We start from the raw sequence: 21,991 nt of genomic DNA, 5'->3' as shown, positions 1-21,991 counted from the left end.
GAGCAACCATCTGACGGGAGCCAGCTGCGCAAAATTCTTCAACTCAGAATGGACTTTTCCTTGGGTTATCTGGCATGTTTCAACCAGTTCCCCTATTTTCATGTCACCCTTCGTTTGACAAAGACAAGAACTCAGATCATGTTGTTAACATTCCTAATTCAGTTGTACCAACAGTCAGTTTCTGTTGAGACTCACATAACTCCTGAAATGTGGAAGACCTCAGAAGATGCAGTTGTAACATTGATACACCTAATATTGAAGCATTTAGACAAGCCTAAATGTACAGCTAGGGTCCCCTTCTTAGATTTAACATCTGCATTCAACACAGTTCAGCCAGAGCTCTAGTGTAGACTGAGCTCTGAATTTGCCAATTAAATCGTAATGTCTGATGTCGTATATGTCTGTGGTAAGTGTTTTGTAGTTTTGGTTAAATGTTGTGTTTTGCCATGTATGTGAAACACTGACAGCCTTCAGAAAATATTCTGAGAATGAAGTGAAATCAAACCAAATCAATGAAAACTATATTTGGCATAGGTATAAGGATTACCCCCCCCCCCTTCCTCCCAACCATTGGCAAAAAGGTCATTTAAAATGTTCACTCAGCAAGTTCCATATAAGACGAGTCATATCATGTTGAATTGAAAAGGTCACTTTGCAGATAGACATGATCCTCCTGCTCTGATGGTCGGGACATGAGAAGAATTAATGGATCCAAGTCAGCAGAGGGGGCAAGGACAATGAGGCAGTGTCCTGTTACTAAAGGCTGAATTATGCTTCTGCATTACCTAAGGTACATGCTCCACGTAAAGTACAAGTAAGCTACTTAATGTGTGGTTCTTTGCCAGTGTTTATTTGTCAGTAATTGTTTAATTTAGTCTTATTTTTATGTGTTTTTGTCATATTTAGTCAACACTTGACATTATAGTCTAGTTTTAGTCATCACTCTGTAATTTTGTTAAAAATGTTGTGTTTTTTTTAGCAATCCCTTGTTATGTCAATAATATTATATGAACACTTAGCAACAGTTTTTGTTTCATAAAGTCTGTTTGGTTCCATCAACATCTTTAGGAACCCTCTAAGTGATGATGCACCCATGACTCTACTGTAAAACTACTTCTAAAACCGATAAAGCTTTGGAACAGTCTACAAACGATTTTGGTTTATTACAAATAGGCTACAAATTGGCTCTTATTTTCTAATCTGATTGGCCGACCGCTGATGTCTATTATTGATAGGAATAACGGCTGAATCTCCATCCTCACCTCTTTTTGCAGAGAGGTACAAGAACGTCACAAAATACAAAATTGGTCAAATCATCAGATCAAAACGCATGTAAAGTTACATTCATAACATCAGTCACAACATCTGCAACCGGACTCAGTTCTACTTTAACTTAGTCTCTTCGGTGCGTGATAGTGATTGTGGGATAAACTCACGAGTGTTTCCTCACTGCTAAATCCGATTGTTTAATATAACTGTCCAGTGCATGCATACTACACGGCAGACATGTATGTGTGATGTTGCAGCCTTGCAAAGTGAAGTTTCTCTCACAAATGGGTGACTATAATGACAGAGAATATTCAGGTTTTTACTTGGAAATTAATCTTGGAAATTAAATTCTGTCTTGGATTATTCCCCCTCTCCACTGGCTCCTTTCTTTCTATTATAAAGGACCTTATGTGCAGTTGTACCTTTACATCTTAATCCTATTACACATAAAAGAAGAGCCCATAAAATGCATAATAGAGATTTCAACTACAATAAGAACACTGTGAAGATAATTAGGCTACAAATTTACTCAATGCGATGCCAACAAGCCTCCCTGGCTTTGTCGTCCACCACGATATTAGATTTAGCCGTTAACATGTCTTTACATTCATAATTTCCTGACACTACCAACGTGCATTCCTCCGGAGAAATACAGCGCATGCGCCGCTGTGAAAAAACTCTGCCTGCACGGCCGAACACATCCTTTTATGCGAACGCACACCACCTCTGATTAAGTTAACACCAACTCAACTAGCCAACATCTTATCCACCTTCGTAGTACCGTTTAATTCCAGTGTAGGGAGTCAGAGTTTGTCAACCCTGAGTTTGCCTGATAACCCCGGGTTAACTCTGAGTAGGTTGAACTCTCTTCGTAGTACAGGCCACAGGTGTGAGTGTGTGTTGTGTACCTGGCAGAGGGCAGGAGGTTGAGGACACTGTTGAGGACATAGTGCAGGTCTGCGTGGCCTTGATCCACCAGCAGCACTACGGCATCACAGCAGGCTGAACGCACCAGAGCACAGTCACTGCAACACTGCTGCCACAGGGCCTCCAACGCTGGACCCTGATACACAGGAGGGTTTGGGGTTTACACTTCAGAATGGACCTTCACAGCGTTAGGTCATGCCCAAACATTACGTTGAACAGTAAAGGGGTAAAGCTATAAATAAAAAATGTATTTTATCTCTGTAACTCACCTGGGTAGGGGACTGTGTGATTTGCCCATTTGGCCCTTTCTCTTTTAGCACAGCAGCAACAAGAGTTCTCACCGTCTGGAAACCAAAAGGCAGACCTACATGTACATTTTCTATTACAGTAAAATAAGCTACTGTTGGCTTAGCCATTTAAGTGACACAGCCAAATACTTTCCATACCGCTTCCTGAATTATATTTTTTCATTACCAATTTTATACAATTACATTTAAAAAAAAAGGAAATTACTGTACATTAAGTACAATAAGTGACTTCAAAGGATGAAGCTGTTTAAAGACCTGGGAGCACCTGGAGAAACTATTTTCCTCTGCACACTTACTCAACCAGTATTGAATATCTGTACAGTATTCAACTACATAGAAGATGTCTAAATCAACATTAATAATAAACTAGACACTGCAATTTTTGGAGAAATTGCGGTGTGTGAATGCTGGCTGTTGAAGGCTGACACAGACACTATGTTTTGATTGGCCAAGATCCTGAAGCATGTTTACCAGGATGATGACCATATATGGCTCTGTATGAAATCATTAAGAGCCAAGAGTAGAGCTTTGGCCACATTTGAACATGAACATTTGATATTGTAACATTATTGATAAGACAGAAAATATAAGGGTCATTATAAGGCTCCTTTATTGTGTGTGTGTGTGTGTGTGTGTGTCAATGTATTAATGTGTGTCTGTATGTGTTCAGTGAAGAGGACACAGACAGGTATTCAGTAAATAACTTAACTCAGTCCACCAATCAGAACAGTGACCCGAGGCCTTTGATCTACGCTCATCATCTGAACAGATATTAACATTCACACACACTGATGGAACAGCATTTTGGGAACAAATTGGGATTCAGGACACTTTGACATGTAGACTGGAGGAGCCGGGGATTCAACCGCAGACCTTCCGATTAGTGGGAGGCCGCTCTACCCCCTGGAGAAAGGCATCTAGCCACCACTATGTGCTCCTGTAGAGGTCCTCCACCTCAACAACAGGTCCCAAGCCCTGGAGCAGTTCCATACGTCCCAGCCCACCCAGCTGCTCCTCCAGTGCCCAGCCCCACTGCTGACTGCTCCCACGTCACTGTTCAGTCTGAGCACGAGCCAGTAGCTTACCTGGGCTTGTATGACAGGGCTGGGGAAATCAAATCGTATCTTCAAACTCTCCATCTTATTCAGCGGTCATGCCTGAGAGCAGAAGGAAACTCAAACTTAATGACAGTAAACAATGTTTGGTCAGACAGCACCATAAAAGAGAGAAAGGTTGGTGCTACCCTTCTGTTTAACTCTAGAATATCACATATCAGTGCCTTTGCCACAGAAGGTATGACGTGATGCAGCCACGTGTTGCTTCATATCATCAATGGAGCAAACATTCCAGGGAGAAGCACTGCTTGGAGGCATTCATGGACCGGCCCTTTGAAAACTGATCGCCACCATTTGCATCTGCAGCCACGACATCAGTATCCCAACCCCCTCACTAACTCACAGGTCGCTAAAGGAGTGGCCCTTCTCAGGTTTGTCAGGCCTGACAATATGGCGTACAGGTGGTGACCACCAGCTGTCTGAGGCCCGTAGACCACAGCTGCTGTTCTGCAAGTGACTGCTGACTGACTGCTTTGAATAAGGCTGGGTAGAGAATTCTTTTGTTACTCACAGAAAATGTCTGCTGCACAGAGTACAAAAACCTAACTGCATTGAATAAACGGTACGGTCAGATTGTTCTCTGATTTACTAATTTAATCAGATAGTTACTAATTTAAATTAAAATGTTTTTGTCAAAGACAACGCGAAGACATTGTAATAGGTTACAATAACATGTTAGAGATGTGCTGAATATAGGATTTCTAGCAAAGGTTGGAGGCATCTAGTTCTCTAAACTAGTTAACCTATTAGGTTAATCTAACTAGTTTATTTAAACAAAAGGTTGTCTTTAGTCAAAATGTAGTGCTTGAGCATTCTGTCTACTGTTCTTACTGGTCTTGGAGTCTAACATATATATACATAAATTTCTCAAAGTAAGCTATCCAAAAAATGTATTGTTTTGGTGTTGGTACCAAAACGTTAGTGTTTTATTTTATGTTTAAGTTTGGGATTTCTGACAAAAAGTCTTTATTTATATCTTTTTTTAAATTTTTGCAGGTTAATTTTCTGTTAATTGAACAATTGACTAGTAATTTCAAGAAGAGGTGATAACGATTAAACTGGAGTTTGAGGCCCGTTTGACTGCAGGCTTAACAGATCCTTTCCTACACAGAAAATACAGATGTGTAGAGCTTCACCTGCGTGCTTATGTGCAGACACATGCTCAAGATTCAAACCAAACGGGGACCTGATCATCAAATCGTTGCTCCGTAGCACAACTAGTGGTCATAAATTCGACAGGGTTCCTTTAATTGACAATTACTCTGATAATCAATGAGTCATTTAGATCAATTATGAAGGAAAACGGCCAACAGCTCCTGCTTCCAGCTTCTCCAGTGGGAGGTTTTTGCTTCTCTCTGTTTCATATCCTCATAAATTTAATATCTTTCTGGTTCTGGACTGTTGGTTAGAAAAAAAAACAAGACATTTGAAGACTTCATCTTGGGCTCTTAGAACATGTGGTGGGTGTTTTTTTTTTTTACTGATTCTATACAAACACTACATGAAGTAACAATTCATTAATCAAAAAATTGTGACGACATCAATGAACAGCCTAGAGCTTTTGGGAAATTATGATGAGAATTAGTTACATCGTGTGGCATTTTACAAACAGAACAAGTGAACTGACAAATGAATAATGAATAAAATGATAACAAACCCAGCTACAAGGCTTTCTCCGGACAGAAAACAAGCTGGCTTGAGTTTAGAGAAAGAAAATAAAATAAAACGGACTGACATCACTGACTGGCCATTATCTGATTTGTCTGGGTTTTTTTTTTTTAAAACACAGAATATCTGAGACATAAAACTAAATATGTATAAATTCAGCTGAGAAAACATTTTGGTTTCCAACTTTTCTCCCCGTTAATCAATATCTGTAAACCAATATATTGGTTTAACATTACTATAAACACGGGGAATACGAGCCTCGAGGAGCCAAACCCCCATCACCCCCTCCCCAAACAAGCCAGCCCCCTGCTGTTATCTAACTGATAAGCCAGCCTGCTGTGCTGCCCAGCGCCCTGCTGCTGCACGCTCCACACTGGCTCTGCTTCATGACCACACAAACAGGTAAGTCTACACAACTACACTCCAAACTGACACTAAACTTCCTCAGCTTATTTAGTGGTGTTTGTTGTTTGTTTGATGTGGCTGTTAATCATGGCATGGTCTTTAAAATCAGCTTGACAAGTTTGACAAGAATGTATGTGCTAGAAGTTTTTGTGTAGTCATAACTTAAACTAATAAACTAACAACTCAGTCATCACTTGTCATGTTTTTGATGATACCTAGACTTTAGAAGTATCTGGCTTCTTCGCTAATTTAGACAGTCACTCTGGTGAAAACTTTGTACACCAATTTGTTCCAGTGGTTTCTACGGCATATATTCACCTTACAGCAAAACAATATAGGCTGGCCTGTACTGCTAGGTCTGCATTAGCAATACAAGAGAAGACAATGCATGAACAGTGTTGAGCCAACAGTGCTTTAGAAATGACACCACTGGGGCTTTACTGTGTGACACTCACTGCTGCGAACTGCACGTGCCGGACAGGAACATGGGATTTTTGACGTGGTCACAACACACACACACACACTTTGGCTGTGTTCAGACTGCAGGCCAAAGTGAGCCAAATCTGATTTTTTGTTCATATATGACTCAGATTTTTTTAGTAACAGTGTGAAAAGCCCAAGTAACATAGAATCTTTTCCAGTTCCGATCTGGGCGCATTTTATATGGCCGTCCACACAGAGGTTGCATTTCAAAAAATCCAACCTTTGTGTGGACGGCCAGGGGTGCGTTTCCCAAAAGCATGGTTGCTAACTACAGCAGCAGCTTCCTTGGTTGGAACTATGCAGTTGCGACGCAACAGTTTCCCAAAACCTTAGTTCGAACTACGGAGGTAACTAAGTTGGTAACTTACATGGTACGAACCATCGTTAAGCGACGCAGGTGTTCCCAAAACCAGAGTTCTGACGAACGTTCTTAACTGTCGTTAAGTTGCATAGTTGGACCTACAGCTCCTGACCTGTGGTTCACAGTGACTACGTCACAGATAGCAGAAAATGCAGGTCTTAGGAGGAGGATGAAATGTGTTTTAAGCAGGGAATGTTAGATAATCCTGCTGTACAAACATATTTAAGGTGAAGATATTTTTAAAAAGTTCTTTTATATTTGTATTTGTCGGGTCATGTGTAGGGCTGCATTATTTCAGTACTAAGTAGCCTATCTGTAGAGTAGACCATCTACAAACAGCAGGTGTTTTTCTCAGATTACCCATCTGTTCACAATAACTTGATTTAATATTAGTCACCAGTTCAAAGGTTAAAGGACAAAACGGAGATTTCCAGGCCTCTGAGGAAGATGGGTGTTCTCTAGTCTTCATTACAAACAGAAATATAAAAAGAGACAGCATAAAATTCATGAAAGTACTGTCGTTGCCATTATAACAGATGGATAAAGATAAATAGAGAACTCACGGGAGTTGAACCCGTGTCTGTCTCAATAGGTAACGATCTCAAGCCCAGCCTCTTATCGCTGAGCTATTCTCAACACCTTCAAATTGTTTGCGACCAAGGGATCATAATAAAGTTAAAGTATTGAAATGAAGATACTTGCAGATTAAACCTGTTTTACTAAATGTCTTGGAATCACTAATAGTTCTTAATTTTTTCTTCTAAAATTTTGCTATTGCGCCCTGCGATGGACTGGCGACCTGTCCAGGGTGTACCCCGCCTTTCGCCCAATGTCAGCTGGGATTGGCTCCAGCCCCCCGCGACCCTGTACGCAGGATAAGCGGTTGATGATGGATGGATGGATGGATTTTGCTATTGCTATACAAATGTATTACAAACGTAATAAAATGATTAGGGCATATATTATTTATATTGTTGATTGTTTTAACACTATTGTTGATATTCTTGTTATTGCCGGTACGACTATGGTATGAAAAGACTAAATAATAAGTTAGCATAATAATGTCACTTAATATCAGCCACTGACATATTTAGACAGAATATCACAACGTTTTGTCAGTTTCCTGCTGTGAAAGTCAGACGAACACACAGTTATGGGAAATGGTCGTACTTCAGGTGTTGGTTAGTTTAACGATGGTACCAACATAGTTCAATGCTACCTTTCATGGTTGTTCGGGAAACGCACCCCAGATCGGAATTCATGCGACTCCGACGCCACTCCATAGCCACCGTCGTCACAATTCTGCGCCACAAGTAGCCATAATTTAAAAAGTGTCTCTCTTTCTCCTCGTCAGCTCCCAAATGTCCTTTCTTCCACCTGAAATCAACTTAAAAATAAAAAAGCTGTGCAGCTAAACTCTGTGGCCTCCATGTTTACAGCAGTCAATCAACAAAAATCGTTGTTAAATTGGAATTGAACATTTAGGCCTGCAGGGTGAACGTAGCTGGCCTGAAATCATAGCAACACAGAATGACTGAAGTTGATTTCATTCTCTAACATATGACACAGTCAGACAGGTGTAATGCTAGTTTTGATTAATGCATGATCACTTCATTAGATAAATCTTACTAAGGATGGGCGATAATTTAGTGTTATTGTTTAGTCAATCAAAAACCGATCAGCAATTATAGTAATCTAGTACTAGTTGTAGTCATTTATTAAACAAGGATGCCACTCATTCTCTTTCAAGCTTCTCAAATGTGAAGCTTTGCTGCTTTTCTGTTTCAAAGTAGCCTAAAGTGATTATTTGGGGATTTTGAACTGTTTACTAGCCAAAACAAGCAATTTCAGGATGCTACTATGGGCTCTGTTCACTATTTTTATTCTTGCGTATTAGTTGAAAAAATATTTTATCATAATAGTTTTGAATGTTATGCCTCACATTTGTCAAGTGATCCACTGTTTGGCATCAAGTGTTTGTTCTGACCATAAAGAAAAGTTTAAAACCACAAATAACTGTCTGGTTTCTGGTTTGTCATGATATTTAGCTGAGACTCACTGGAGATGAGGTCCATTTTATGTTTACTACACTTTTTAGTAAAAATCTCTTCATCACTGCTGTGTCCGGCTGGAAAATTACAACATTCCTGAGCGGTGCTTTTTGTTTTTGTGGGAGATTGTTTGAACTTTTTGAGGAGTTTGGGAGGCGAGGCACAGGTCTTTGTTTGCAATATAATGTTTTATATAAAACGCTGTGTTTCACCACTACGCATGATATCTGTATCTGGTATTGCCTAAGCCCAGGTGAGCTGGGCACTTCAACAACCGAATAACAATCAAACAGGTACTGTACATGGACAGTACGGTTTTGTAAATGAAAGGATTGAGGATTGACTAACACTGAATCAATATCCATGGCACTTTAAAAAGATAAGTTTTAAAAGGCAATCAGTAGCCATTTTACTAAACAGTTGAGACCCTCCAACGTGAAACTCAACAGAAAGCATTTATGGCAAAACAAACTCTGTAAAACCACAGAGGAACATCTTACCAGACCAAAGACTCATAAAGTCTTTTAACAGAGAGTACTAGGATCTTCATTCTATGAAACCTACAGCTTTTATACTCCAGCGCATCAAGGTATTATAATTACTGTTGTGATGAACATCAACACTAGTCCTGTCACTATCATGATTATTTCATGCGACCTTAATTACACACCGCATGAAACATTTCCCAACATCACAGTTCCTTTACTAACGGTTTTACAGCAACACAATGATGCTCATGTCCATGGTGATGTATTTTAGCAGCAAGTTGATTTATTTTTTTCCAGTCATGGCCTTTGGTAGCTTATATTTGTGCCGAAGTAAAGGACGCTTTCTGCTTTTGTCAGAAAATGCGTTCAGTAGCGTTTTGTGCATCAGATTGCTTTGCTGATAAGTAAGTGAAGATAAAATGGACTGATTTTTCAATCGGGTTTGCTGTAGCGCGTTCACTTAAGCTAGTCGTGGTCCTGATGCTGGCTACGTGTCGTACTACATACCAAACCAGTCACGTCTTAACTTCAGCACAAACCTTTGGTGGACCTTAACATCCAGAGCCTCTTTGTAATTATACAAAACTGAAATACAAAAAACATGCTAGCAAATAAAGTTAGCTGAATCGGCTAATAATAATAGCTACACTGGAGTTCGCTACACAAAAGCTAAGGCTATTCAACTGGCTGCGCATTCGTAATAAGACAGGTCGGCAATATTTCCTACTGCAGTAAACCGAGTAACATTTCGGCCTGTCAGTTAGAAGTTATTAAAAGTTATTCATGTTGCTGCCTGAACTTTACCTCATTCATGCAGCCTCCTGCAGACCCGCATGTAACTACGGCGCGTATCGAGGACCAAAAGTGACAGAGACCAGCCCGTCACACGCCATCTCTTAAATTGACTGCAAATGAATGATGGGGTAGTAATCTAAGTTTAACTATGAAGACTCTCATTAAACCTAATAAGGACGCTTTGAATAGAATATTAAATACATATGCAGAACTCACTGTTAACAGCTGGTTTTAATTCCATGATGGACTGTGGAAGTCTATGGCTGCCTATGTTAAAAGGAAAGTATTGACCTTTACTTAATAAGGTTAGTCCCATTGAGATTAAGATCTCATTTTCAAGGGAGACCTGAGCATGACCGATATTACAAATAATAAAGAATAATGAAGAACTATAATTTACAGTCGGATATAAAAGTAGCATGGTGTGATAATGCTTTGGAGAATGACTTTCCAATTGGTTTTGAATTTTGATTTAAATTTCGGGAGAAATCATGCATTTTCAAACATGAAAATCAGGAATAAAAAAAAGAAAGCGAAATGAAAGTTAAATTTGAGTAAATTGTTTTAATATTGGTAACAACAGCCTTGCATACAAAAGTAACAAGCAAAATTCAGAATTACATAGATTATGAGAGATGTGTTTTTTTTCTCAAAACATTGTGATCATATCCTTTTGATTTAAGTTATGTTGCTGCATACCCAAGCCTTTAGAGGCCCATTTACAGTAACCATACATGCAGACAACAAATATAAAATTGTAACAGTGGAAAAAGTTAAGAGTGGGTTTTTTTTTAACAAAAACATCTGAATATATGCCTGTTATCAAACGTTTCCAGTGGTATCCATAAAAATTTCATACAAATCCAAACTTGTAAAAGTTGTAGGTCTATTTGTTGAAAGTCAGGTGGGGCGATGTTTGGTTTTCACAATAAACATTTTAATCACATTATCGTACAGGAATGTTTGCGTTTGACTGCTTTAAACGGGTATGAACATCTCATATGCTTGATATGCCGGTTTTCCCCTGGGACCTGAAAGCAACATAATTACAGGACGGTTGCAGCCACCTGATTGGAGGTCCGTGTATCTGCTTGTCTCTTATTGGCTCTTTCCGTCTCGTGCTCTTTCTGCAGCTACAGTGGGTACACCAAGCTGCGCGTGCGCTTTACCCCTAAGCGGCATAAATTTACAGAATTGAGGCGGAGAAAGAACGGAAACGGGAGCATTTTGCGCTCAAAATAAAAGAAAACATTAATTTTGATCGGTACACTGTGCTAAAAACTGTTTAAAGAAATATGACAGCAGTGACTGATTTATTGATGATACGCACTACAAATACCAACTGTTATATTACAGTTGTACAGGTTCACGGCCAGTATTTTGCTCCCTATGTCATGAATACATACAATGTAAATTGTACCACATACCACATTCATGCAACACAAATGTGCCACATGCCTGTCCTCCAACTTCAGGTGGGGGCTACATTGTAGCCTAACATTGCAACAGTATAAATGTGTTTATGTGCTGATTTGAGTATTTTTAAGAAACAGTAGGCTGTATTTAAATTTGGCCAACAATAAGTAAATATAATTTCCCACTAAAATGTTATTCCTGGCTCAGCCTTCAGGGCTTCATGTTAGGAAATACAACTCTGAATATTTACCTGAGTGAAGAAAATAGGAAACAGTTACATATTTTTTAAACAGTTTCAGAGAGTTTATTTTTGGAGCCTGGTCCAAATGTTCAATATGGGGCGACTTGGACTCATGACCTCAAGTTCCATGGTCTGGAGTAAACAAAATGCAAATAGGCTACTTTGTAATATTTCTTACCATCAATGCAAAAGCATTGCTTTAACAGTAGTCTGCAGTTCAAGGAGCTACACTCAGAGGAGTCGCACTGCAGGTGTTTAATTTTGAAAGTCCGCAGCGGAATATCTCTATGTTAATGCGGGGCATTGACAACCGGCGAGCCTTTGAAAGTCTTGAGTCTGACTTCAGTCCAGGAGAGACCATGTCCGCCGTCATAGGCGAACTGTACGCACCTATACTCTCATTTAAAACTAATTTTCCATGAAATAACACTAACGCGGGGCCTCAAGGATGGCCAACTCGGTGAGTAGCCTGTTGAAGGATTTACCTGCCCCTCCGGTCTAATGGAGTATATTGCTGGACATTTGGCTGTTTTGTCACACCGGAGGAGTCGGTGGTTTTTACTCCGTAACGAGGATTTTCCAGCCTTACAGCTAGCTAGAGCCGATAACGTTACGTGCCGCTGTCTCCTGAATGACCAGCGTAACGTTAATGCAAAATTCCACTGAAAAACCTGGCAGTTGCAGCGTGTTTCTGCTTCCCGTCAAAAAACACCTTCGCTTTTGTCTAAATGAGGGTTATTTCAGAATGGTTGTTAATTCGGCTTTATGTTACACGCAGTGCATGAAGTAACGCGTAGACCGTGTACAACGTCAACTTTGTCGAGGGGTTTCAATGCGTTATCTCTGAACAGCCATCTAACGTTTCCCCATGGTGGAGAGCAGTGGGGGCTAATTTCACTAGTATAAAGTTGGTGGAAATGTTTTCTGCTTCATGCGAGGTATTTATTATGAATTTAACTGTAATACTACATTATAGTAAAACGTCGTTTAAAGTTAGGCTCTCACGTGTGTGTACATTAGCACAAAAGTAAGGTTTCGTTAAATTAACAGATTTTTGAATGGAGTTATAACGTTACATGGATGTACTTTAACATAGGCGTTCGGGTTTTTAATTGTTCAGTACATTATTTTCATTCTCTGTCAAACACGTGTATTGGTCTAGTCAAAGTTTTTTCTTTCTTTATTACTTTCTTGAATTTGGGCAGTAACCCAACATCTCTTTATTCCACAGGGTGCTGTTCAGGTGAAACTAGAACTTGGTCATCGTGCCCAGTTCAGAAAGAAACCCACCGTGGAAGGCTTCACTCACGACTGGATGGTGTTTGTCCGAGGACCAGAGCACAGCAACATTCAGCACTTTGTGGAGAAAGTAGTTTTTCACCTGCATGAAAGCTTCCCTAAACCAAAAAGAGGTAAGAGACCTGCTATTTGTTTGTTTTGGCCCTTGACTTTTTCTTGGGCATTTCTTCTAGGCAGCTGGGTGTTGTGAGGGTGGAGACCTTCAGACGAATGAGCAGGGTTCAAACCAGAACATCAGCGAGCATCCACATGCTCATGTGTCTTCAGCCAAGCCACCAAGTCCATGTAGCTGACTTCAGACTTCAGACATCTGGCTTATGTGTTTTTAAGTATCTCTATACTGTTCTAAGAAATGGCTGTTGTGGAGAAAAGACAGTGGCTTTTGGTTCTGTGAGCAGAAACCGCAGTGCAATGCATGTCCTGTTCCACGGTGTTGGTACTAAATAAGTTATGCGTGTCCTTTTCTCTGCAATTCTCAGAAGACAGAACTGAAAGGTTGGAAATAATGTTTAATGACGCAGAATGCATTTTGTGGTGTGCTTATGTCTGTTAGGAGCATTTTAGTGTTTGCTCTAAATGTCACTCCGTACAGATGTGTTGGTTTGAAATGCTGACAAACAGAATCACACCTGATATTGCTTTGGATATGAAAAGGACAGACCTTGTATGTAAGAGCTGCTTAATTGGGCGCTGCGAGTGTAAAGGCAAGGCAGTGACAGGTATGACCTGTGCTGGTTACGCTTGGTTGCACTCAGCTGCTAACCAGCCGAACATAGGTATTCCAAAATGGGAAGCCTTTAAATTTAAGGTCAGACCCATAATTGCTATTGATGATTAATTTTGCTGTGCAGTCTCACCACCACAAATGGACACATGCACTGCATGTGCTATAAGCTACTTGTACACTCTAATAGCGGTCTTGCAGTTTCATTGCATGTCAAACTGTGCAGGATTATTTTCTCAATAAATTTTTCTATAAAATTACAGAAAATAGTGAAAAATGCCCTTTTAAATTCCCTGATCCCAAAGGGGTTGTTTTTATTTGACCAGCAGTCCAAAATGCAGCGATGTCCAGTTTATAGGACCAAAAAAAACTATAAATCCTGCTTGAAAAAATAGTAAACAATTGAGTGATTATCTTTTCTATTGGTTAACTCCCTGAATAATAGACATACTATTGCAGCTCTCGATGGGTCACATAATATCTTGGGTCAGATCGTTCGACAGTGTAAGTTAGTCAGTGTATTCTGTGAAATCGCATGCTAAATATTCTGAATGGTTTGTTTGCAGACATGGGCCGTAGCAGCAGCGGCGTTGTCTGAATTTAGTCCTACATTTCTGGCACTGTCAGAATGTTGATGCAGTCTGTCTGTGGTCACAAGCTCAAAATTGTCCAGATTTGGATGTAAATTGATTTAAATTAATTACTAACATATCTAAATCAGGGATGACTACATAAATTTGTTGATGATTCCACACTGGACGGTTGCATGCAGACTGTCTGGAGTACCTGCACTCCAATTAGATTTTTTCACATTAATGCATCCAGGGCATTATCAGTTCATCCACAATTGATTTCCGCTGATCATTTTTTGGTCAATAAAATGTCCAGAAATGGTGAAAAAGCCCATCACAGTGACTTGATTGTAGATTTTAAATGAAATAAGTTGCAGATTATATTCTTCCAATGAACTAATCACTGAATCAACTAATTGTGTTGGCTCTGACTGTATCCCTGCGTTTCTTCCATCATCCAGTAAGTGCCCTGCTGCAAAAGAGTCATTAGTCTGGTTTCAGGGGAGAATTTAGTTGTCTCATGGTTCTAATTCTGTTTCAAAGGCGTTTCCACTCTGCCGTGATGAAATTCGGAAAGACGTTAGCATAATAATTAATTGTTTATGCATGGAAGTGGCATCAAATACTGTCTGTTGGTGACATCAGACTAAAGAATACTGGTCAACATGTTTTTACTTTTCACTGCAGTAATCTTCTTTTAACTGGCCTCTGATAGACGTTATCAATCATTTTTTGCTGACAAGCTGAACAGTTTGATTGTTCAGTTGATAGAAAATTAATCTGCAACTATTTTGATAAGCGAGTCATTTTGTAAAAGAAATTGCCAAAATTCTCAGCTTCCAGCTTCTCCAATGGGATTTTTTCCCCATTGTGTGTTTTCTTCAGTTTGGTCAAAGGAAGGTATTTGAAGATGTCACCTGGGATGCAACCTTGTGGGAAGCCGTAGTTTTATTATTATTTTATTTTATAGACAAGAAAAACTAGTTAATGAATAGCTTAATGTAATCAGCAGATAAATCAACAATAAAACTAATCATTAGTTGCAGCCCTAGTTCCATGATGGAACAGATAGAAAGAATATGTTCTTTGTTAGGGATCAAACTTGAACATGTTAATGATTTGCAAGTTTGAAGTGACTCCAAGCAGCTACTGTGGAGGCCAGCTGTGTAAATTGGTCTTTGTTTACCAGTCATGAAATACTTTTGTAATACTGAGTTTATAAACTATTACCTATTACCCCTTTTTATAAAAATAACAACAGGCCTATGTGACATGAGTCAGTTTTGTTGCTACCTGTCAGTGAAATTTACATTTTTATTTGAAAATATTGAAACTAAGAAAATAAGGAGAACAACATTATGAAATATGTCATCTAATATTGTATAACTATGTTTGGCACCATGTGATCAGACTGGAGTCTCGACTTTGCAGAAGATTAGAAATGTGAATATAAAGATTCTGCTCCAGAATATTTTAGGATGATGTTTACGTACCAATGCACGGAAGCTCAGAAACGTCTTTGCTAGATGTATGAATGACTTTGCAAAACTGTTCTTTCCTATATGGAACAAGAACCTAATTTAAATCGTATGTTATTGTGAACAGAGTTTTCACCTCTGGGGGCTTCGAAATTTTTTTTGGGTCTGGAACCTTTTTAGGAACTCTAGAAACTTATTTGGGGTTTTGAAACCTTCTGGTGTTCTGTTAGCTCTTAAGAACTGTGGGACCTATTGTGAGAAATTGATGGACTTCAAAGCTGTCAAAAGTTCTAAAAAAAATATGTGTTTTGAGACAGCAAATTGCACACAGCAAGTTGGAAACCTCATACTGTATTCACCCCCCCCCCCCCCCCGTGCCTCCAAGCTGTCAATAAATCAAATTCCTCTATGCTGATATGGAACCTTCAACGCTTAAAGTTCCCTAAAAGGTCTTTAATTACAACGTACCAAGTCAGACGTGGCATCTGCACACTGACTGTTTTTGTGCTTCAGCTCAGTCATGATAAATGTAATGTGCAGTTTGAAGACTAAGACCAAAAGCCCAGCAGGAAAATACTTAACCTTCAATATATCTCACGCCATGACACATGCCATGAGATCTTCCCAGTGTCTGTCGAGTCTTTTGGCCGTGTGTGTTTTTACATGGTTACAGATTGTGAGCCGAAGTGCTTCCTGCTCTGTTGGGTCTTTAGACGCTCTTGATCGTTTCGAGTGTAATAGATCAGAGAGAATGGCTCCTGTTGTTTCATTTGTATAAACTGCTCAGGAGAATGTAGTATTTTGTTACTATTAAACTCATTCTCCACCTGCTCAAATGTTTATCTTTGTGAGTATGACACACTGAAAAATACCCTGTAATCTTCAATTTATTTTACATTTATAATGATTTGGACTAGGGCTGCCCATGGCTACTACTAGTCGGCTAGTAGTTGGTTCAAGCCACTAAAGGAGACCTATTATGCTTTTCCATATTTTATGACTTATCTACACTGTTACAATGTTGGATGTTCATGTTAAACATGGCCAAAGCTTCAAAAAATGAGGTTAAAGTATTTAACAGAAATCCCTGTGAGCTCAAACCTCAGATTTCCTCCTGTTCTGAACGCTCAGTTTTCAACTGCTTTTTCTACCAACGGCTCCGTTCTACGACATACGGAGCCAGAGTTCCATATATGGTCATTTGCTCCGCACAGCAACGACACAGCAATGCTCAGTCTGTCTGTACTGCTCAGTAACAACAGCCTGGTAACATGCTTCAGTTCTTGGCCAATCAGAAGACAGTGGGCTTTGAGGGGGGGGGGCCTTAAAGAGACAGGAGCATTGACAGCTTTTTTCAGACAGAGGCTGAAATGAAGGCTTACATGAAGAGTCAGTATATTTTTTGGAACTTTGAATGATGTAAAGCTGCCATACAGGAGTCACAGAACTACAATATAGGACTGGAAAAGCAGTATAATAGGTCTCCTTTAATAGTCTAGGGGTAGCACGTTTATGGTATAAATTTAATTAAAAATACATTTTTTGGAGGGGGACAACAGATGTTTTAGTTCCAGGGCACTTAACATAGTTAACTCTGTAAGGTCCTCTGCTGGTGGTGTAAAGAAACACCAACACTCCCCTGGTACTCTGAGCTCCCAGTCTGGGTAGAGCCACTAACCGAGCTAATTAGCTAAGCTCTGTTAACTGGAGTTAGCGGCACTCTAGCTATAGCAGCTAGAGTTAGCAGAAGTGTGCCAGTAAGTGACTTTCTGTGTTGCAACAATCCCAGGATTTTGTCCGGTTGACAAGGCGCAGCTCCTGAATGGAGTTAGAGGTTTTAGCGTTGTTGTGGTTTTGTTTGTTTGGTTGGGGTTTTTAATGCAATTACCCAACTAATGAAAGGTTTGTCCACTAAGACTGTTTTCATTGACTAACAGCTTAGTAACTATAGCTTAGTCAACCCAGTTTGGACGTTGGTCTTTGAGAAATTGTGAATTGCAGTTTTTCAGTTTTGTTTTTTAAATTAATTTAATTAATCGAGAAGATTAATAGATTGTCATAGCGGTCATCCTATAAAGGCATGTGTTTCCCACACATAGAAACTCTATATAAATACTGACACAGTGGATACAGTGGACACAAACCCGGCAAAACAACAGTGAACACACAAGTGCAGATGTCATTTGGTACCACGTTGGTTTCGCCCAAAGTCCAGCCCAAAGGGAGTTCCCATCTCCCACAGAAAACTCTGCTCCTGGACTACCTGAAAACAGTTAGATTTTAGTCCAGCCTACTTCTGTAACCTATCTGCGTGACTGCGTCACACGCGTCATAATGCTCACCCAGCGACTAGTGTGGCCCTCCCTCAAAATCACTGGTGGAGAAACACACTGAGCTCCAGCACACACAGTGACAACACGTCTGACTGCTGCCTCCCCATACAGTTGTTATTGTGATGTAGAGACAGTGCACAGGTAAAACATTAAGTGTGAAAGATCAATTTGTAACAAATTAATAACTTACCACTCGGCACCTCTCAGTCTAGGTTGCGAAGCTGGTTTGGGTTGTGTTTATTACTGTGTTATGGGATCAGACTCGGGCTAGAACATGTACATCTGAAATGAATGGTTATCGGCATGGTTCGTGTTTGACACTGTCAGTACAACAGTCTGACAGCCTGCTCCAGCAGGCCCACAGCTGGCTAACAAAGTTTGGGGGTGAACTCCAAGAATACCCACTCTCTCTCTTTTTTCTTTCTGGATACAGTGTTTAATTTAGTCCAGTTTGCAGCTGTTGAAGATTACACTTTCCTCACTTTAGATGGTTTTTGCTCACCTTCATGTCTCACATGGTGACACGCCAGCCACTCTAAAATAAAATGGGAGCCATTTAAACAAGTCGTAAGCACCGAGTAAACCTGTCAAAAGGAATTGAGTTTCAATGTTTAGCTTTCCGACCTACAGTCTGTGTGTGCTGTGTTTGGAGACTGTAGACAACATTTTACTTTTTATGGACAGGACTATTTGTGCAGTCTTTGCCTAGCCTTGGACAACTGATATTTAGTGTGAGGAGTGGGACTGTGCTGGGAGGACAGAACCCATCTGTAACTAAATGGACTGGAACATAATTTTTACTTCTCCCAGGATCACCTGGTTTTTCAAAGAAAGTTTTGGCAGCACAATGCCTATATTTATTTGTTCATTTCATTGTTTTTAGGATAAGAAACTAAAACAGTCTTTAAAAAATTAGATCCAATACATTTGAATACCCTGTGTGCTGAGATACTTTCACCTGGATCTTTCCTTATGTAACTGACAGCAGTGTTTGATCAATGGAGGTTAGGGGTGTGTGAACTTAGCTTCATGATTCTGCAAAAAGAATGCCAGCAGGAAAGCGTTATGTGGACCAGGGATCCCCAGTGGCCTGTCAAGATTTCAAAGACTGCTGTTAAGATTTAAAAATATCTATCTTTACCTCTTAGCTCACTTGCAGGTTTCATTTCTTCTATTTTTCTATTCTGTTTCTAAGCTGTTGTTTAGATATGTGTCAGCCATGCTTTATTTGCTTATGTAAAGATTCTGACAACAGGTAGCCTCATGTAGCATGCTGATGGAAGGAAGTCAAACCGCTTTTCAACATCAGTTCTCTTATTGCTCCAAAGTTCTCTTATTGCTCCAAAGACCGTTCTTCTTCTTATCAACATGTCCATACATCACCAACTCAGGGATTATTGCACACACAGAAGGTGTAGCAGTGAAAACATAGAAAGCAGTTTAGAAGGGATGGGAAGGTGATCGGAGGCCGTGAGCGTAACTTCCTACCACCGGTCCTCCCACACTCCCAGTGATTTGTTGTGCAGCTCAGAGAAGCTGCCAGACACACATTTAGATTAATGACGAATCAGTCAGTAAAGCTGCCACCGCGCTTCATTATTGCCATGCGGTTAACGGGCCAGCGTTGAGGCGTTGCCATGGAGACGGCCTAATGGCAGTGCCGTATGAACAAATGGAGGTAAAGAAGCTCTTTGGAACCAGTGAAGGGGGTGCTATTTTGGCAATAGGCGGCAGTGTCTCATGCTGCTTAAGCACCTCATTTGGAGCCTCGGCCGCCATTTAATCTACTCTGGAGATGGCTTCTCTTCAAAGGTGTTTGTGATTTTTCAGAGGATTGTCACTTTTATGGAAAGATGTAAGACAGTGTAATGGGAAAGAAATGGGCCAGCTTGGTGAGAAGAGGTTGAGATTTGTGGTCTGTGCAGGAGAGATGCACACGAGCTGAGTTTCTCTTTGTGTTTTTTTTTTTTAACACCAAGGTGCTTTTTGTTACTAGGGGAAAAACAAGATTGTTCCTGGTTGAAAAAGAGGGTGTGGTGGTTTATCAGCTTGCCAAACCAGACCTCTGATAGTCCAGTGTTCCAAAGCACCAACTGTGACATTAACATATTGTGCTCATTTAGAAATGAGACATTTTTTTAGCATTATAAATTTGGTGTCCATGGTTTGCTATGTTTCTCAGTTTTGAGATTTGGTGTGTTTTCGGTACAGCAAGAGGAACAAATTAAAGGCAGAAGATAACATTTTTGTCATTTATTTAGATAAATGAAAACATGAATCCACCAGTGTGAGGGCTATTGCTAGGGGCAGTGGGTAATTCCTGAAAGACTGCAGCTCTTGCTCATTTTTACAGGGTGGTGAATAATTCCTGGACAAGCAATATCTACTACGCAGAAACAACTTACTGACTGCCAACTGACCGATGCACATGTGAAGGAACATTTACAGCAGAGTTCAAACACCAAAATACACACATTCAGATAATACCATCTAGATTGTTTCTAAAAAAATACTGTGGTAAAACAATAATGGCGCACCATTTTAGTCCGATCTACCCCTTTTTTGTTCAGTGTGGCTGGATTTTAATGGAAAACCCTGACATCCCCCAAATGATAGAGGCTCTTCCATCTCGACTTTTAGTCATCATGTGAGCTGTACATCCAGGGGCTAAGCCAACATGGTTTGGCTAACAGATCACAACTGTCCCACTGCCAAAGCTGTGCATGTGCTCTACAAGTGCCAAGATATAGACCTAATTAGAGTGTATGAGGCTAAATCTACAGTAAATATTTGGTTTACAGGGCGAACCAAAGCAAAGAAAGTAGCAAATAAAATGAAACCTCCTGCACCGAACAGTTTAGGATGAATATACATACTGTTCCACCCATATTAGAGATTCAGTCTCGCTACTTTTCTGTCTTGAGGATGAGCACAGGCACATCTGTTTAGCAGCAGTAACTCATCACCTCAATTGTTCCCATTACGAATGTGTGAGTGGCTGTGATCTGTTTATGTAAACCCATGAAAATGATTGCCACTGTCTTTACAATTTTATGTATACCTTATTTTATGTCCCATTCTCTAAACATGTTCTGTGTGTAAGGTTTGTCCAACTATGTTGTCAGGTTTGTCTTATTTGCCACAAAGCTGTAACAGTCGCACTACTGCTCCTGTGACTTGAGTTTAATCAACTTTTACACATGTAAGCTATTGAAAGCTTCAAGTTTACGTTTTCAAAAGGCTTTCTGTGACACACACTTCACTTACTGAAGGCAAACTCGTCAACAATAGTTGACAGTGGAGGAGTATCTCCTTCCCCTTAAAGGAGTGCTCTGTTCTGTTAGCCAGATTGGCGACTGTATAAGCCCCTTACAGTGTGTACACGCGCACACACACACGCACAGATTGATGCCTTAATGATTGGGCCAACATGTTAGCCCCTGGCCATCTCCTGGGCTCTGAGGAACGCTCGAATGAAACCTTTTAACTCCCCTCATCCTCCGCTCAGGCTTAATTTGTGGCTTGTGTGCACATACCACATAAGTCAAGTCACTGCAGTGACCTATACATAAGATACAGATCCTCAGGCTGAAATATATCTCAGAAGCTGCTGTGCATTCCTTTCCTCTTTGCTGTGGCTTTGCTAATGTGATCTCTCTGAGCTCTGATGATACCAGTATTGATGTCCTCGCAGGAGATGAAGGATGCTTTCCTGTGCATGTGTGGTTTCTTTTGTCTTATGCTGTTCTCAGTAAAGTTTCAAAAAGGAAACAATAGCAATATCATCATACCTTTAGTCTACATTTAGTAAGATACGAGTGACTCTTACATTTTAAGTAGGTTAAAGATGCACTAATGTTCTACTAGTGATTACAATACTGCTAAAAAAAAAAAAGGGCAATAAATTACATGCATATGTGCTCAGTAGAAATAATTGCATTACAAGCTATTGTGCAGCAGCCTTATGTATTTCATAAAAATGTAATAATTTCTTTATGACTTTGACTATAATATGACTATTTTGTGGATGAGCTCTTTAGTTCAGGTGAGGCAGGAAA

The 21,991-nt window shown here is 40.0% G+C and overlaps 2 protein-coding genes across 3 annotated transcripts in view; one reads left to right on the top strand and one right to left on the bottom strand.

Annotated features, from left to right (window-relative positions):
• focad (focadhesin) overlaps positions 1–9,942 on the bottom strand; it is a 52,362-nt gene extending 42,420 nt beyond the window's left edge. Inside the window, exons 1-4 of the mRNA XM_038731034.1 lie at positions 9,880–9,942; positions 3,590–3,661; positions 2,466–2,540; positions 2,178–2,332 (exon numbers count right to left, since the gene is read on the bottom strand). Of these exons, the coding sequence (XP_038586962.1) occupies positions 2,178–2,332; positions 2,466–2,540; positions 3,590–3,643 (284 nt within the window). The 5' untranslated portion in view covers positions 3,644–3,661; positions 9,880–9,942. The remainder of the gene's footprint in view (positions 1–2,177; positions 2,333–2,465; positions 2,541–3,589; positions 3,662–9,879) is intronic.
• A 1,908-nt stretch (positions 9,943–11,850) lies between these two features.
• mllt3 (MLLT3 super elongation complex subunit) overlaps positions 11,851–21,991 on the top strand; it is a 56,501-nt gene continuing 46,360 nt past the window's right edge. For both annotated transcript variants that reach the window (XM_038731277.1, XM_038731276.1), the window contains exons 1-2: positions 11,851–11,987; positions 12,759–12,939. In XM_038731277.1, the coding sequence (XP_038587205.1) occupies positions 11,976–11,987; positions 12,759–12,939 (193 nt within the window). In that variant the 5' untranslated portion in view covers positions 11,851–11,975. The remainder of the gene's footprint in view (positions 11,988–12,758; positions 12,940–21,991) is intronic.

Source organism: Micropterus salmoides, unplaced genomic scaffold (genome assembly GCF_014851395.1).
Source record: "Micropterus salmoides isolate LMB-PRFRI ecotype aquatic unplaced genomic scaffold, ASM1485139v1 Ms_hic_scaffold_2, whole genome shotgun sequence".
In the NCBI taxonomy this organism is placed as follows: domain Eukaryota; kingdom Metazoa; phylum Chordata; class Actinopteri; order Centrarchiformes; family Centrarchidae; genus Micropterus; species Micropterus salmoides.
Note: the sequence above shows the minus strand (reverse complement) of the source record. Positions and strands in the feature narration are given on the sequence as shown.